The sequence below is a fragment of the Caretta caretta genome, chromosome 12, assembly GCF_965140235.1.
Source record: "Caretta caretta isolate rCarCar2 chromosome 12, rCarCar1.hap1, whole genome shotgun sequence".
Lineage (NCBI taxonomy): Eukaryota > Metazoa > Chordata > Testudines > Cheloniidae > Caretta > Caretta caretta.
This window is the reverse complement of record NC_134217.1, coordinates 5,227,264-5,242,971: the sequence shown is the minus strand read 5'-3', so window position 1 is coordinate 5,242,971 and position 15,708 is coordinate 5,227,264. Positions and strand designations below refer to the sequence as shown.

General features: G+C 51.1%; 1 protein-coding gene across 1 annotated transcript in view; it reads right to left on the bottom strand.

The window, feature by feature from the left end:
- Nucleotides 1–4,348: 4,348 nt before the first annotated feature.
- PSKH1 (protein serine kinase H1) overlaps nucleotides 4,349–15,708 on the bottom strand; it is a 79,131-nt gene continuing 67,771 nt past the window's right edge. Inside the window, exon 3 of the mRNA XM_075118286.1 lies at nucleotides 4,349–12,179. Coding sequence (XP_074974387.1) covers nucleotides 11,862–12,179 — 318 coding nt within the window. The 3' untranslated portion in view covers nucleotides 4,349–11,861. The remainder of the gene's footprint in view (nucleotides 12,180–15,708) is intronic.

Below are 15,708 nucleotides of genomic sequence, written 5' to 3'. Positions count from 1 at the left end.
AATCCCCTATGAGCCTGCAGAGCCACTTCCTATGTCCTGCTGGCCTGTTCTGCCCCCATACTGCCACGCCTGGGAAGCTCCGGCAGATGGGGTTTGCCCTAGGAGAGAAGAGGAATGGTCTGTGCAGGTCGGGGCCCTCTGTCCAATTGACCATGCTCCCTGGAAAGGCTGCTTTGCCCACTGCCCAGGATGGGATGGGGGCTCAGTGTGGGGCAGTCGCTTTGGCAGCTGTTCATCTGCAGGCCCAGCCGGGTGCAGCAGAGCACCAAAGTGGGGGTGCATGGGCAGAGCTGGCTGAAGGACATGGGCCCTGGGCCATGCTCTGAGGCTTAAACTCCACCCCCACGCCCTTGGGGCAGCCTGTCTACACAGACCTTCTGGCCCCACCTCTGAACCCCAAGCCTCTAGGCTCCTGTCCGGTACCAGCCGCCCTTGCCCCAGCTCTGCTGAGCTGCTGCCTGGCTTGTGAGCCACCCTCATAGACTCATAGAATATCAGGGTTGGAAGGGACCTCAGAAGGTCATCTAGTCCAACCCCCTACTCAAAGCAGGACCAATCCCCAATTTTTGCCCCTGATCCCAAATGGCCCCCTCAAGGATTGAACTCACAACCCTGGGTTTAGCAGGCCAATGCTCAAACCACTGAGCTATCCCTCCCCCCCCACTGAGCTATCCCTCCCCCCCCTCACCCCTCTGCTCACAGCGGGTGCAAGTGGGGGGCCCAGGGCAGGAAGGTCACTGTGCTGGGTAGAGTCCCAGGCAGAGCCCAGCCCAGCTCCGGGCAGCTCAGCCCATATGGACCCGCTGGAGAAAGAGGGAAAGGGCGAGATAAAACAGGAGTTCGGGATCCCACTAGGCTGCCACGTACAGACAGCCAGCCAGCCAGCCACAGGGACATCGGCTCAGTAGGGGCAAATAGAGCCCCCAGCCCTGCCCCTCTGTCAGCTCCGCTGTGCCCCTGGTGCAGTGCCACCTGATGCCACCAAGGGTCTGCCTTACAGCCCCAGGAGGCTGGTTCTCCATGGGCCCCTGGTTCCTGCAGTCCGTGGGCTTCTCCAGTCCCACCTGGCAGGGGGCTGCTGGGCACCACAGGAGAATGCTCTGAGCCTGGGGTGGATGCTCTGAGCCTACAGGGCTGTGGGTGTTTGGGGGCTTGTGGGAGTGCGTGCAGGTCAGGGGGGTGACTCAGAGGAATGAGGCAGGACGTGAGGGGGTGGGGAGGACTGAGCCAAGTGGAGGCTGGGCAGACTAGGGGGAGAGGTCAGGACTAGGTGGAAGCACAAAGGGGCAACAGTCCTCTCCCATCCTGCCCCTAGGGCTGCCCAGGGACCCTGTTCCCACGCAGGAGGGGGAGGGAAATGGGTGCCCACTTCTCCCCCCCCATGACACCCCTTACCCAGCTCCCCACTTACAATGATACCCACCTGCAGGGGAGGCAGCACTGGCTGCTTGCAGCCCCCCAGTTCTCTGAGCACCAGGCATGTGACAGTCACCAGCAGAGCCCAACCTGGTGTCACTGGCACCAAATCACAGGTCTCTGCCCTGAACAAAACCAGGGACGGGCCCCAGTTCTAAGCGCCTGCCCCTGCAGCCGGCTCAGTGGGACCACAGCCAGCCCCTAGGGAAACCCTGGTCACACACCCCAGGGCAGGGCATTTACACACCATTCCCTGCCCCCCCACCACACCAGGGCATTTACACAGCACCCCCTACTCTCCCCATACACACACCCAGGCCAGGGTATTTACACAGCAGCTCCCCCCCCACCACACACACACACCTGGGCCAGGTATTTACACAGCACTGCCCCCTCGACACCCCCCAGGCCAGGGCATTTACCCACCCCTACACACACACCCCCCAAGCAGCATTTGCTAAACTTAACCATTTTCAAACCACCAGGCCCAGAAAACTCACATCCAAGAGGCTTGAAGGAACCACTGAGCCAGCTGGGGGACATGCCAGAGGACCAACAGCCTGCTAACATAGTTCCCACATTTAATAGGGATGACTCAGGGCACTACAGATGGGTCAGCCTGATGTCAGTCCCAGGTAAACTAATGAATCGGCTAATTCAGAACCCGACTTTCAGCCTCTGGCTCTTTGTTGATATGGCAGCCAGCTGGCCTGGGTCCCCAGAAGATAGGTCTGTCCAACAAACCTGTGATCATTGCTTGACAAGATTGCAGGGCTGGTTGATAAAAGGAACTGTGCTGATACTGGATACTTGGTTTCCTCCAAGGCATCTGGCTTAGTACCACGTGACACTGGCAGACCAAGTGCCAGCTCACTTGGTCTGAGGCCTCACTGACCACTGACAAATGCACAGCTGGAACCCCATCTAGCTCACCTGTGTGAAGTTAGAACAGACAGTTATAACCACGTGGGTAGTCTTTATGAAATGCTAGTGGGATGCTGCATGTATTAATCCTACTTATCCTATCTGTAGCCCATGTTATCAGGTAAGGTTGAAAAGTTTGCTCCATAACTATAAAAATGTTTCCTAAGCCCGTGAATGGCCCACAGTCAGGGGAGAAGCCCAGATGTGAACACTCATTCACCACAAGAGGTGTCACCTCCTCCCCAACACAAGGTCTATAGCCATCAGACAAGCCATTGTGCACAAAAGACTTTGCTGACTGCTTCCCCCACAGCCTGGAAGAAGGGATGTGTCTTCATGCTGGGGGGAAGACAATAAAAAAGGAGAATTTACTATTCCTATTCTGCTTGAATGCTGAGGGGCAAGGGTTTTTAAGCATAAGTGAGGAGTCCCCAGCTGCTTTGCCTGGGTTAGCCCTAGAGGATGTACAGAGTCTGCTCATTAGAGTCTCCTACCACTGGCATCGGTGCATTTATTTATACCAGAGCCAGGACCCAGCTCCCAGCATCCTGGGGTGGGGCAGGGCAGGGTATCCCCGCTTGGGGCGGGGATGCCAGGACTTCCCCGTTGGGCAACAAGAGAGCAGAGCAGAGGAGTTTGGGAAGATCCTTGCCCTGCAGGCTAGTAGCTACACATTGGGCTCCCTGCTGGAAATGGAAACATCAGGCCAGAGCAAGATGTCTGCTTGTGTTTAGCAGAGCTATCGAGTGAGAGGGGTGGGAGTACAGGATCGGGGCCAGCCTGGGAGATGAACAAAGGGCTGCAGCTATCTCACAACATCTTCATTGCAAAACCCATAAGCTTCCAGCTTGTCATGGACCAGACAAGGCAGCCAAGTGCCTGTCTGCAAAAAACAGCAGGGAGGCATTGGGGGCCACCGCAGGGAGCAAGCTTTGGACTGGTTCCTTCAGCATCTTCGGAGCGTGGAGAATCAGGCGAGAGAGCTATCCAGCAGGACCTAGGGGCAGGAACTGATCCTATGAGACATCCTGGGGAAAGGCAGCTAACGGCTCTGAGGCAATCCCAGCAAGCAGCAATGGCCGACACACAGGTACTAATGGAGAGCACCGGAGGCAGGGGTTTGCAAAGGCCTGTGTGGTGGAGGGCTGCGTAGGCAGTCGCACCGGTCCAGGGCTAGGGCTGTGCTGCAGCTCCACCTGGAATGGGGGTTCACACCTGGGCCCCCTTTACCAGAGGAGCGACAATGGAGGGAGCTTGCCGAAGAGCAGCCGCCCTGAGCGGGGGCTGGCGAAATGACAGATGAGGAGAGACAAAGAGCTCAAGGCAGAGGTGAACCTGCTATCAACTCAGGGTGTCTGCCCTTCGGCCTCCTTGTCAGTCAGGGTGACACAGGAGCAATAGGATCAAAGCAAGAAGGGGAGCTACATCTATTGGAGAAAGCCCTCTCCTAGGCAGCTCCGGCTGGCGGGGGAGAGTGCCCCACGGGAAGGGCAGAAGATTAAGCCAAGACTTTGTGCTACTGGCTAGGGCTGCTCGCGGACAGCAGGTTATCTATTGGCAATAATGGTGAGCACCCAAAGATCTGCTGTGCATTTCTGCAAACACACAATCTTAGGTCCTGCCCAGACAGCATGAAGAGCACTTTGAAGGAGACCCAACTCCCAGTGGCTTTCAGTGAGAGACGCGTGCTTAACTCCCTTTGAGACCTTTGAAGATCTCACCTCCGTAGGCCTTCCCTCCGCTGCCAAGTGCTTGCAGATCCTTGGCTGAAGACAGCCTACAGAAATGGCAACCACTATTATTTTAATGGGGACAATGCAACATTTCCTTAAGGGAAGAAGCAAGATCTCCTCGTAAAGGGTCCCCGACTCACTACCGCACCTGGTGTGTTTGGGAGAGGAGTGGAGCGCAAGCAGGCATCACTCAGCCCCAGATACATTCAGCAACTGTAACCCCATAAAAGCCCCCTCCTTTGGGTGTCCGTCAGAGAGCAGGCCCCAGCCAGGGAACGAGGACAAAAGGTTTATTGGATACACCGGATACATTTACACATTTAACAGACTGGATACACAAAATAAATAATTCTATACACTCATTTTAACATTACAGGGTAAGTACCATGGATCAGATCTCACTCTACAAGAGACTCCTTAGTGTACAAAAGGAATCAAAGGCAAATCACAGAACCGGATATTTCTCAAGACAAACAGCACATCCTTTTGAGAGGAGATAAAGTGGGACATGATGCGAATACCTTCAGCAGCTCCTACACGGCCAGGGACGACCTGGCAACAAAACTGGAGCCAGCACGTCAAGACCTCCTGTCCTGAGGGCTTCCAAGAGGCATCTTTGTGTCATGAAAGGTAACAGAAAGGATCACAGCATCTTCATGTGTGCTCATGGCAGGTGCTCTGCCTACCAGGTACCTACATTTGGCCCAGATTTCTTCCACAGTCAAAAAGCAACCACAGTGCAAAGTTCTCAGAGCAGCAGCCAGCAGCTCGTCTGGTACCGAGGAGAGAATCTACAGTATATTGTGCATAGGAGGACAGAGGCAAATGCAGATGGAGAAGGGAATATCGTCAGGCAGGCAGTGGCCTCTCCTTCCAGGCACTGTTCACCAAGGGAATGGTCAGAGCGGCAAGGGACAAAGCTGTGCTCTGGGCATGCAGCACCACCAGAGAACACCCTTCCTATTGCACGTCTTTGGCAATGCCCCTGCTCAGTAATACACACGTCTGACGCACAGGCACATGCCCCTGTAGCGTTAAAGGGCTGCACAGTTATCTAGGCTTTCTGGGGGTGGAGATGAATAGTCTGAACAAAGCAGCAGAAGCCTCGTGATAGGGAGAGCATCAACATAGTCCACACAAAGCCTGGTACGAGGCATCAAACAGCACAGGCACTTAGTGATAGTTTTTCAAGAGATACAGGAGATTTGGAAACTGCAAGGGCATGTGTGACACACACACAGATGCCCACTAGGCACATGCAACAGCCCTTTCAGTGTGCAGTAAGGAGCAGCTTTCTGCAATGCTTTCCAAGTGTTTGATTCTCTAGGAAGCCACTGTTGGCTCCCGTCTCTTCTAGTCACACACTATTAAGGATTTTTAATATTACTGCAAATCAGATGAATGTGAGCTATAAATCAAAAGTCAGAGTTTGCAGGAGGACGTCATGTAAGATGTGACATGGCCTCGGCAGGGCTGCATTACCCACACACCATGCAGGCTGGGTTGGGTGGTTGGTTTGCATAAGGGACAAGAGGGATTATATTCTGACATGAAACGATCTCCTTCCTACCAGACAGGTCCTGGATAAAGAGAAGGCAGGTAGTGAGGAGAGATGATCTATGGGCCTGAGCTGTGACCCCAGAGACAGGGATGCTCCTGTTCTGGGTGGGCACTTTGGTAGCAATATAAGAATTGTTACTGATCCTGGCCCTTCCCATCCTACTGTAAACATTAATGAGGGCAGCATGCCCCTAGGAGAGTCCATGTACTCCCCTGAATGGGCTTGGCTGGTTCTTCAAGATGTTGGACCAGATCCTCCGGGTCTGTTACTGTGCTGCTCAGACATCACATAATGACTGTACTTTGGTCAGAGGCTGGCAGCAGGCAATTCCTCTTGTGCAGCGTACCCTCTGCTAGCATGAAACTGGCAGAGGTGACATAGCATCTTCCCATGCCAGCTGCTCCCCCTTCATGGCAGAGCAGAGCTCTGTCCACCTCTCCTCCCCTGGCATGAGCAGGCCACAGGGAACAATCTGCCCCTATAGCTGTATCTTGGCATCTACGGCAAAATACTGCAGTCAACAGGGCAGCTTTAATGGGACTAGCCAAAGAGCTGGCTCCACCAAGCTGCCACTCCAGAAGGAAGGAGCCGCGCTTGGGGACTTGAAGCCCTTTTCAATAATTAGTAGGTGATGTGGGGTCTCTTTAGTGAGCCCAGAGCCGCAGAAACAATAAATCCAACATGGCTCCATGGTTTTTATGCCCAAGTGCCCCACTGGGTGCACACTGTTAGCCTAGGTTCTGACGAAGGTCTCAAAGAGAGACAGAGCCCGCTGTCCTGCCCAGATCAGCCACAATCATTTTGGGGGCCACATGAGGACATTAAAAACTCTCATTTTTTACTGTAAGTGCTGGGTCACTAGAGAAGAGCACGTCCGTGTGCCCAGCCTCAGTCTCCCCACAGCCCTAATACAGTATGTCAGGCATCAGCATTTCAACCAAATATGTCCACATGGCAGAGTGCAGAGTCCAGAATGTGGGACAAGGAGCTGGATAGAGGAGGAGGAAGGAAGAAGCAATGGAAAGTTACCAGAGAAGACATTAGAAGAACTAGACCACCCAGCCCAAAGGGGTTAGAATGTCTGCAGGCTGATTATTCCCAAACCTGTTGCAGGAACTTCATTGCAGCTGGTTTCCAAGTCACCACCCAAAGCAGCACGTCAGCACTCCCTAGCTGATCTCACCTACTTCTTAAACCTGTAAAGCTCGTGGGAGCAGAGGCCATGCCTTCATCTGTGTTTGCATAGCTCCAAATACAATGGGGCCCTGAACCAGACAGGGGCTACTGGATTGTACTGCAATCTGAATATTATGTAAGATATCACCATTATTTTGGAATACTTCATGAAGCAGCACTGACCTCTTCCCCATCAGCTTGGCATTTAGCTGTCTGGCGTTGCATTGGGAGGGATCAGGAGTAGACTAATCAAGGCTGCGTCCATGACCATTTTGGCTAATAGCCATTTTTTAACCCTGTTATAATTTTGCCCTTCACAAGCAATTCTTCGAGTAATTTTGCATCATCTGCAAATTTTGCCTCCTCCCTATTCACCCCCTTTCCCATATCATTTGTGAATGTGTTGAACAGCGCGGGTCCCACTACAGATCCCTGGGGGACACAGCTCTTTACCTCTCTCTAGTGTGAAAACTGACTATTTATTCCAACACTTTTGTTTCCCATTTTTTAACCATGAGAGGACCTTCCCTCTTACGCCATGACTGCATAGTTTGCTTAAGAACCTTTGGTGAGGGACCTTGTCAAAGGCTTTCGGAAAGTCCATCTCCAATACATTCATAAGTTGGATCCAAAGTAGCATCCTCCGTTTGCAGCCCACCTACTGTTCTCCTTGGAAGCCCTTTGTTATTTCCACTAATGCTCCAAAATATGCAGGATCCAATGGACAGCATTCTGCGAAGCCAGATCCACCTCCTGCGAAAGAGCAAGCAAGCTGAAACTCCTCGTCAGAGTGAAGAGACCATTTCACACAGTATTGCTAAGTTCCAATAGACAGACACATGTATTTCCCTTCACTCCTTAAAGGAGCATTTCCCAGGGAATAGGGTGGAAAGCAGCAATTTGAGAGCTGGTCCCAGGAGGACAATATACTAGGTCACCAAGTGATTGCTTCCAGTCTCAGCCCATTTACTCTCTACTTTCTCCTCACATCCCATGAGATTTCTGCAACAAGGCAGAACCAGTTGAATGCTGGTGTTCATTAGTAGGCAATGGAAGACTGAACATCTGTCCTATTCAGCCAGCTTCCTGCCTTTGTCCACGTGAACATTTATTTGCACTCGTATGTGGCAAGTGGCTGCTCTTCAGACCTATACCCATAACCACATGAGGGGAAGGTAACTTGTCATTCCCTAGGCACTACTCTCCTGCTTACAGGAGGAGCAAACAATGTCATGTGACTTAGGTGACCAATCACACACCAAGGATAATGAATAGCAAAGCAGCCAAAGTGAAGTTTTCAAACAACCTGCTGGCTAAAATTCGTTCCCATGAGCAGTTTGCTGAGCAGTCACAAAGAGCACAATTGTAAAAATCAATGATTTGGTAACAGAAGGGACAAATTCATCCGATTGTCCATGTGTACGAATAATCCAGCCACTTCTACCCACAGGGAAGAGAGCATGGTTGGGCAGAAAAACCTTTTCAGGTGCAAAATGCAAATGAAACATTCACAAGCTAATGTTCTCCTGGTATAGGTGGAAAGAGGGAGTCAAGGAGCTCGCTGCCCTTCTACCCCTCCATTAGCCCCTCAAATAACCAGCCAGCTACCTTCACTATTTGTGTGACTCCACAAGCCTAGCACCCTATGACAGCAAACACTGGGCCATACACGGATAGAGGGAAAGGCTGGGGCAGCTATCAGAGATGTCAAGTAGCATAACTGTAATGATTCTGCTCAGACATCTGAGGAGAGCCCAGTGGCAGACAGAAATACTCCTAACTGGAATTCAGATGCTAGTGTATCACAATTTCTGTGCCAACGGTTCAAGCACACATGGCCAAGAATCGTTCCCCTGCCTCACCAGTCCAATATGCTGCTCTGCTATGGACGACGTCCGGTCAGGGGACGGAAAACTGGGCATTACAATCTGGGCAGTTTCGCCAAAGGAATAAAAAGGGAGGTGAATTCATATTAAAGACAAGAATTATTCAATGGCTCTGACAGCTCTGTCTGATCTGATTGAGAGCACGCCCCCTAAAACCTCACCAAGTCCCCTGCATACCAAACACGGAGATGCCTCACTCGTAACTATAAGGAAACAAAATGCAAAGAGCTCTCTCTCTGCAAGATGATATACTGCAATTTGCCACTAGGTGTCACCCTAACTTCAGTCATATTTCACTGTCAAATGCAGGGAGAGGGACAATTTTCACTTACTGAGCAGGAGATTTCTCTCTGGGTACAGTGTGTCCCAGAGAGCTCCCAGACAAGTGAGATGCAGACCTCACCCAGGGCACAGATACACAATCACTGCGTTATTTCTGAGATTATTCAATACTGGAGCAAGTGTCCCAAACTCACACTAGGCCAAAACTCCAGAACCCTAGTTAAGAGGGAAAAGAGGGAGACAGATAAAATGCATGCAGGCAGATTGTGGGAGAATGGGGGCAGTGTTTAACCTGTGAAATCCACAAATGAGGCATTTCCAAAGGGAGACACTCCCGAGTCTCAGGTCAGGTGGAGAGAGTCGAGATGCTGGCGTGAAACAGACGAAGGCAGGGAGTCCAGAGAGCATGCACGGCAGAATTCCAGCGCAGCTGATGGAGGGCATGTGCACAGCGGACGAACTGGCCTTATTAGCAGAATTATCTGCGACTGCAGCACATTTCCAAAGACAGCCCAGCCCAAGCACTTTTGTAACCTGCGCTCAGCTAGTGGGATTCCTGCCACTAGCCTCTGCTGAGGTGGGAGGTTCCAAGAGGAGCTTGGATTCCCCCTCCCTCCAGGAAACCTCCACTGTCTCCTCTTTGCTTACATATGGCTGCTGTCTGGGCGTAAGTGTGTTAGAACTAAGAGGGGGCGAACCACCCAACTGAAACCAAGAGGTGAAAGGCCAACACAATGATCTGCACTGCTCCTGTTGTGTGTGCCCAAGTGTACTCAGAGGTTTCCCATGGAAGAGACCAGGTTGCATCGGTGAGAACTGGAGCTCTGCTTGCAAGAAGCCCAGAAGGAGCGTGGGATCAGCCTGTCTCTCTTTAGAGGGACACTAATCAAACCAATGAGAGGCCAGTTGGTATCAGGATCGCAGCCTGCATCACAGATGCAAGGCCTAGGTCACGCCATCATGCAGTGTCACACACACACACCTGAAAGCAAGACAGACCTTGTGAGCCTCACGCTGAGTCACCAAGAACTGGCTTTGTCCAGAGCTGATACGACCTCTATAAAGGAATTTTGTTTCCCATATTAGGCCCTACATCTGCCACAAGTGACGTCACACGGGACCTTTCTGGATGATGTATCCCATGATAACTCAATTGCCAAGGAAATGGGCTCTATGGCTGCAGCGTTCTGAAGAGTAATGGCTGCCAGCCTGGAGGGAAGACTCTCCTGGGTGAGACAGATGTTCCCACAGGTTCTGTCCCAGTCAGGAACTGAGACGGGGAGGGAACACATTGGATTAGACCAGAACTCAGCACGTAGCAATCTGGCCTTTTCTGCAGCTTCATTTATCCTACACAAGGGAGGAGAAAGACTTTGGAAAGGCTTGTGGGTAAGGCAGTGGTCTGGGACTCTGGAGATCAGGGTTTTAGCACCTCCTACCATAGGGAATGACACACCCTGCACAAGGTCATGGCAGAGATGACTCTGCCTTAAGTCCAAAGAGGAAAATAAGGAGCCGAGTGACCCCTGACGGAGCAGGGAGCGTCTGGAGCAGTGCTTCCTGAGGCCTGGCACGTGTAACCAGGGCTGATGCTCCAGGTTGAGTATCTGGTAGGAAAGGCTCCCATCCCAGTGTTAACAAGGTGTTTCCGTGGTGACATGACTGCCCCCATCCCCCTCTCTTGTGCACACCATAGCCTGCCCTGAAGCTATCCCAAAGGCAGGCCTGGGGTGCCAAGCAGGCCAGGCGCTGGCAGAATCAGTGTGCGTGGCCGAATGGGAGGCAGTGGGTAATGGCTGGGGCAGTCACAGTTTTGGCCTGGTAACGGGGCACAGTTGGAACCATCCATCTGTCGGGTCCATGGTGCAACACGAGGGTGAGAATCCAAAACCTTAAACCCAGCAGCAAGAAGGAACGCCAGCTTGCCTCTGAGGACGCCCAGATCAGAGGGGCCCCTGCCAGCACCAACCTCTGCTTCCATTTGTCCTCGTGCTTTTTGCCTCAAAATATGTCCAAAGTGGCCTCCCCAGACACCTCCGCACCCTCCCTTTGTGCCTGCCTCAGCTGGCTCACAAGCCTTACGCTTCCCGAGACAGAGGAGATCTTCTTGAGTTCCAGCGCGGGGGGGGGGGGGGGGCCAGGGCTAGCCACGGGGTTTGCTTTACAAAAGACGTTTTTAAGAAGTGTCCTGCGACGTGTCTTGCTCCTGCAGGATTCTCATCCTCTCTGCTCCCCACAGTTAGGAACCTGCAGTCAGAGCAAAGGGGAACGGTGACTGCAGACGATCTGCACTCCAGGGCGCCGATATCGCAATCAATCCTTAACCAGCATGAGTAACCTGTGACGCTGTAACAGTCACCGGGGCCTTTGGGGGAAACCTCTCTGCTTCATGCTCCTCACTGAGTCACAGCAATTCCAACCCTAGCTGTGCGTGTGACTCCCACCAGCACCTGTGGAAAGGCATCATGGAGTCCAATATAAATACTGTCCAAGCATGTGTAGGACTTAACATTCTGGAATCAATAAATAACTAAAGGCAGCCAAACTCCTGGGCTGGGGAGGGGGCTTTTCTCTTTGTGGCTCCCTAATCTGTTGAGTACTTGAGGCCCTGAACTTTGACCTTCACTCTGGACCTGAATGAGCACAAGGAAGGCTTTCACTGCTCCACTTCCTGCACCAGGCTCCGAGACGCAGCCCACCCAAGTGAGGAGTGCCCGTTGTGGGGGGCTGGGGTGCAAAGGTTCCATGTCCCACGAGCTTCGTGCACATGTAGGCTCACTCCTGCAGGAGGAGCCTGGGTGCTCCCCGCCGAGTGGGAACGTTGCACACCTGCACCAGAGGAAGTGCTCCTGGGAAGACAGCTGGCGGTTTCCTGTTGAGTTCTCAGCCATTATATTGCTGCTGGTAGCGCAGGTTGAGCTCCCGCAGCTCCCGTTCCCGTACCCGCCGCGACTTATTGGATTTGGTGGAGCGGCTGGAGCGGGTGGACTGGGCTGATTTGGTGCTTTGGCAGCGAGAGGACGCCCTCTTGAGGAGGTTCTGAGAGATGGAGCGATGCAGGTTCTTCATGGATGAGGAGGCCGCCATGCTGACTACCCAGGGGTGCTTTAAGGCTTGAAGAGCTGTCATCCTGTCACTGGGATCCACTGTGAGCAGGCGATCAATGAAGTCCTTGGCCAGATTGGACACGCTGGGCCAGGGCTGAAAAATTAAAAGGAAATTATGAGAACACAATATTCCCCATGACTTTGTTAGACAAGCACCACCCCTCCCCGCCCAAGGAGGGCCAGCCATGCCCCTGAGTGCCGAGCACTGATTTATTTCACTTGTAGGCATCCCCAGGGCACTTCCCCTCACTCATCCATCCTCAAGTCCCGAAGTTATAACTAGTGCAGTGTCAGGACACAGAGCGTCAGAGGCTTCCGTCAGCCCCCACCAAATGACACTGCCGAACGGGCTACCGGGGTCCACTGCAGATCACCATTCCTCCTCCTCATTCCTCCTCCTCTGAGCCCCAAAGACTGAAGGCACCTGCCAGATCCTGAACTCTGTTCCCCTGCTCTGCAGGCCACTGGCCCTTACCAACAACACACATATTTGGGCCTGGTTCTCAGCTGGTGGGAATTGGTATGGCCCGAGTGGAGCTATGGCGGAGGATGCGACCCTTTGGCTTTACATTCCATGCTAGTGCTCTGGGCCGGGGCAACAATCCTCTCAGTATGTTGTTTTGGGGGGCACAATTTCTTTAAAACTGACAAGCGTACATTTCAAACACCCCTGACCCTGCTGATCCCACCCCCCTGCCATGACAGCCATTTGCTCTGATGCGTCACACTTCAACAGAAGGTCAGAAAAGCCTCCCACCATTCTGCATAGTCAGAGTCCCTGCTCCCCTGAAATTCATCTTCCCTATTTGACAGAGCCCACTAATTAAATGTTCGTCAGCAGGGTCAGCTGAATGGTTTGTTGTGAACAAAGGCTCCTGTGAATTTAGCCTTTTTCCTGCCCAGTGGCAGTGTGTGATTTCTAGAAATGTGTTCATTTTTCAGTTCTGGGGATAAATAATTTATTTGACCAAATTTCAGCCTATGAGCTGTTAATGAATAACCCACGGCAAGTATCTGCTTGAGTATTAGAAATGTGGAATTCACCATTCAAACCCTGTGACTAAAGCATGCACAATTGTTTCTGTTCCCTGATGACATGGCCTACCCTTTATACACCACTGTGCTTCCACCTGAAATCCTTTTAGTTGCCACACAAACAGATTGTGTTTGCTGATTAAACCAGTATTGGCCACAGGCCCAAAACATGCGTCCGTGAACATAAAAAGGTACCACATGCGATTGTCTGTCAACGCATGTTCCCATAACTCACTCTGCTCTTCTCATCGGTCGCGTACCTAAGAAATCTCAGGATAGACTGACATAAATCAAAACTGAGGGGGTATTAATACTGCCTATGTTTGCACGCTCGCTCTCACACGCATACATACACACAGGCCCCCCCCGTGCAATGTAAGGCTGGGGCAGGTTACTCCCAATTTCTTATGAACCAATGATGTATTACTTATTGCCCTTATCTTACTCTAGATTTTCAGATGTCACCGTCTAACATGACAATTACAAAATTAAAAATATTTGTTCATGTTTTTAAGAATAAACTTTTCTGATCTCACCCAAGGCACCCCAATCCCCGTCACACAAATCCCTGTTACTTTGAATAAATTACTCTGGTTTGAATGTGTGTGAATGACAACACCTTTCGGATCACTCAGAGTGCCTTGTTTATTCAGATGCTGGACAGCTCCAGCAGGGAAATGACTCAACTCCCTACCCAAAGCTTTATTGCTGTGCCAAGGGCTGCTACGTGCCAGTACCCAATCACAAATGCATACTGGTGGCAAGACTGCACCTTTAGGCACAGCCCTGAAAAAAAGAGAAAAAAAGAAAAAAAAAAAAGAGCAATTAGCCTGCCCTGCTCCAGAAGGGTTGTGACTTGGACACGCCCTCGCCAAGAGTCACAATCCCTCTCCAGCTCCCTGCCTCACCAGGAGGATTAGCCTGCCCTGCTCCAGAAGGGTTGTGACTTGGACACGCCCTCGCCAAGAGTCACAATCCCTCTCCAGCTCCCTGCCTCACCAGGAGCATCGCTCGTGACCAGGAGCTGCGCTCCACATCAGACTCAAACCTAAGACAAGGCAGGTCTTCAGCTGAGACCTAGTCTTACTCCCCTGCATGCATAAGACAGACAAGGCTCCAGGCCGTCTGTGATCTGAATACATGACCTGGGTTGACTATGTCTAAATGACAAAATAGGTCACTGGTTAACTCCAATTAGCCGACAAATCACATACACATTCCAAAGACTGTGTTCTCAAGTCAACAGCTGATGTTGTAAATATGAGGAATTTTTGTAACTAATTTTTGTAACTTAGGGGGGAAAAAAAATCCACAAAACATTGCAATTTGAAAGAAAAAGTGTATAACCCAGTAAATAATTCAATACCCCTCCCTTCCCAGGAACACATGAAAGTGCTGCCATGCAAGTTTCCAGCAGCACAAACACATGCAGCTACTCTTGTTTGTAGTGCTTTACCCTGTGTATTTTTTTGTGCGTGACAAAATATGGTAGCACAAAACAGACAATTTTGAAAATTCCTTGTGTGCTAGAAGGTTAAGGGGACAGATGGTGGAGGAGGTAGGAAAAAATCTGAGCAGAAGTCATAGCAGAAATAAGGTGGAGGAGGCAGTGTAGCTGCCGAATGATATGGGATAAAACTGAGATCTGCGGATTCCATCAATGCGATGGCAGAGCTATGAAATCGTGTGCGTGTGTCTGTCTGTCTCTCTTCGCACCCCATGGCTTTTTGTCACTTTCATCACTGTAGTATTGTAAACACTCTATGTGATGAATAAATACCCAGCAGCATTCAAGAAACACCTGGCCAGATCCCTAGCATATGAGTAATGAAATGAGCTAGACAAGGATCTGGATACAGTCATCACAACTAGGCCAATGCACAGACATGCAACTATTTGGTGTCAATACGTATATTAAACAATAAAAGTAAATGTAAAATGTGCTAGATGACCTATATATCTGTCTTCTGCTTCTCTCTCTTTCCTTGTGCAGGAAAGAAGAACCCAGCTATTTTAAACTGTGGAGTCCACATACCGTTCACTGTCCAACAGAATGCTCTTTCTTGTGCAACATGGCCAGAAAAAGTTTTTTAAATGTCCTGAAACTCCATAGGCCTGCTATCTATCTCTGCCAAAAGCAATCCTCTCTCCCTCGCATGAGAGATGTGAAGCCTTCAGATTATGGCTAACCTAAGTATTAGCTAATCAGAGAAACTAACAGAGATTTATAGAGAGGTTAAGGCCAGAAGAGATCACCAGAAGAGAGGTTAAGGCAAAGGATGATACCGCAGGGAGCTAGCCTGGAAGATTCAATTCCCTGCTCTGTCAAACTTCTTGTGTGAGGTTGGGGAGGGTGCCTAGAATGTCATATGGCCCATCAGGAGCTGTTTTTAGCAAGCATCTCCAATGGTCAGAGACAGCGAGGTCTCTGAGTTATTATGCAGAATTCTTTCCCTGGTGTCTGGCTGGAGGGTTTCACCTACATGCTCAGGATACAACTGATCACCATATTTGGGGTCAGGAAGGAATTTTCGCCCAGGTCAGATTGGCAGAGACCTTAGGGGTTTTAGGCCTTCCTCTGCAGCATG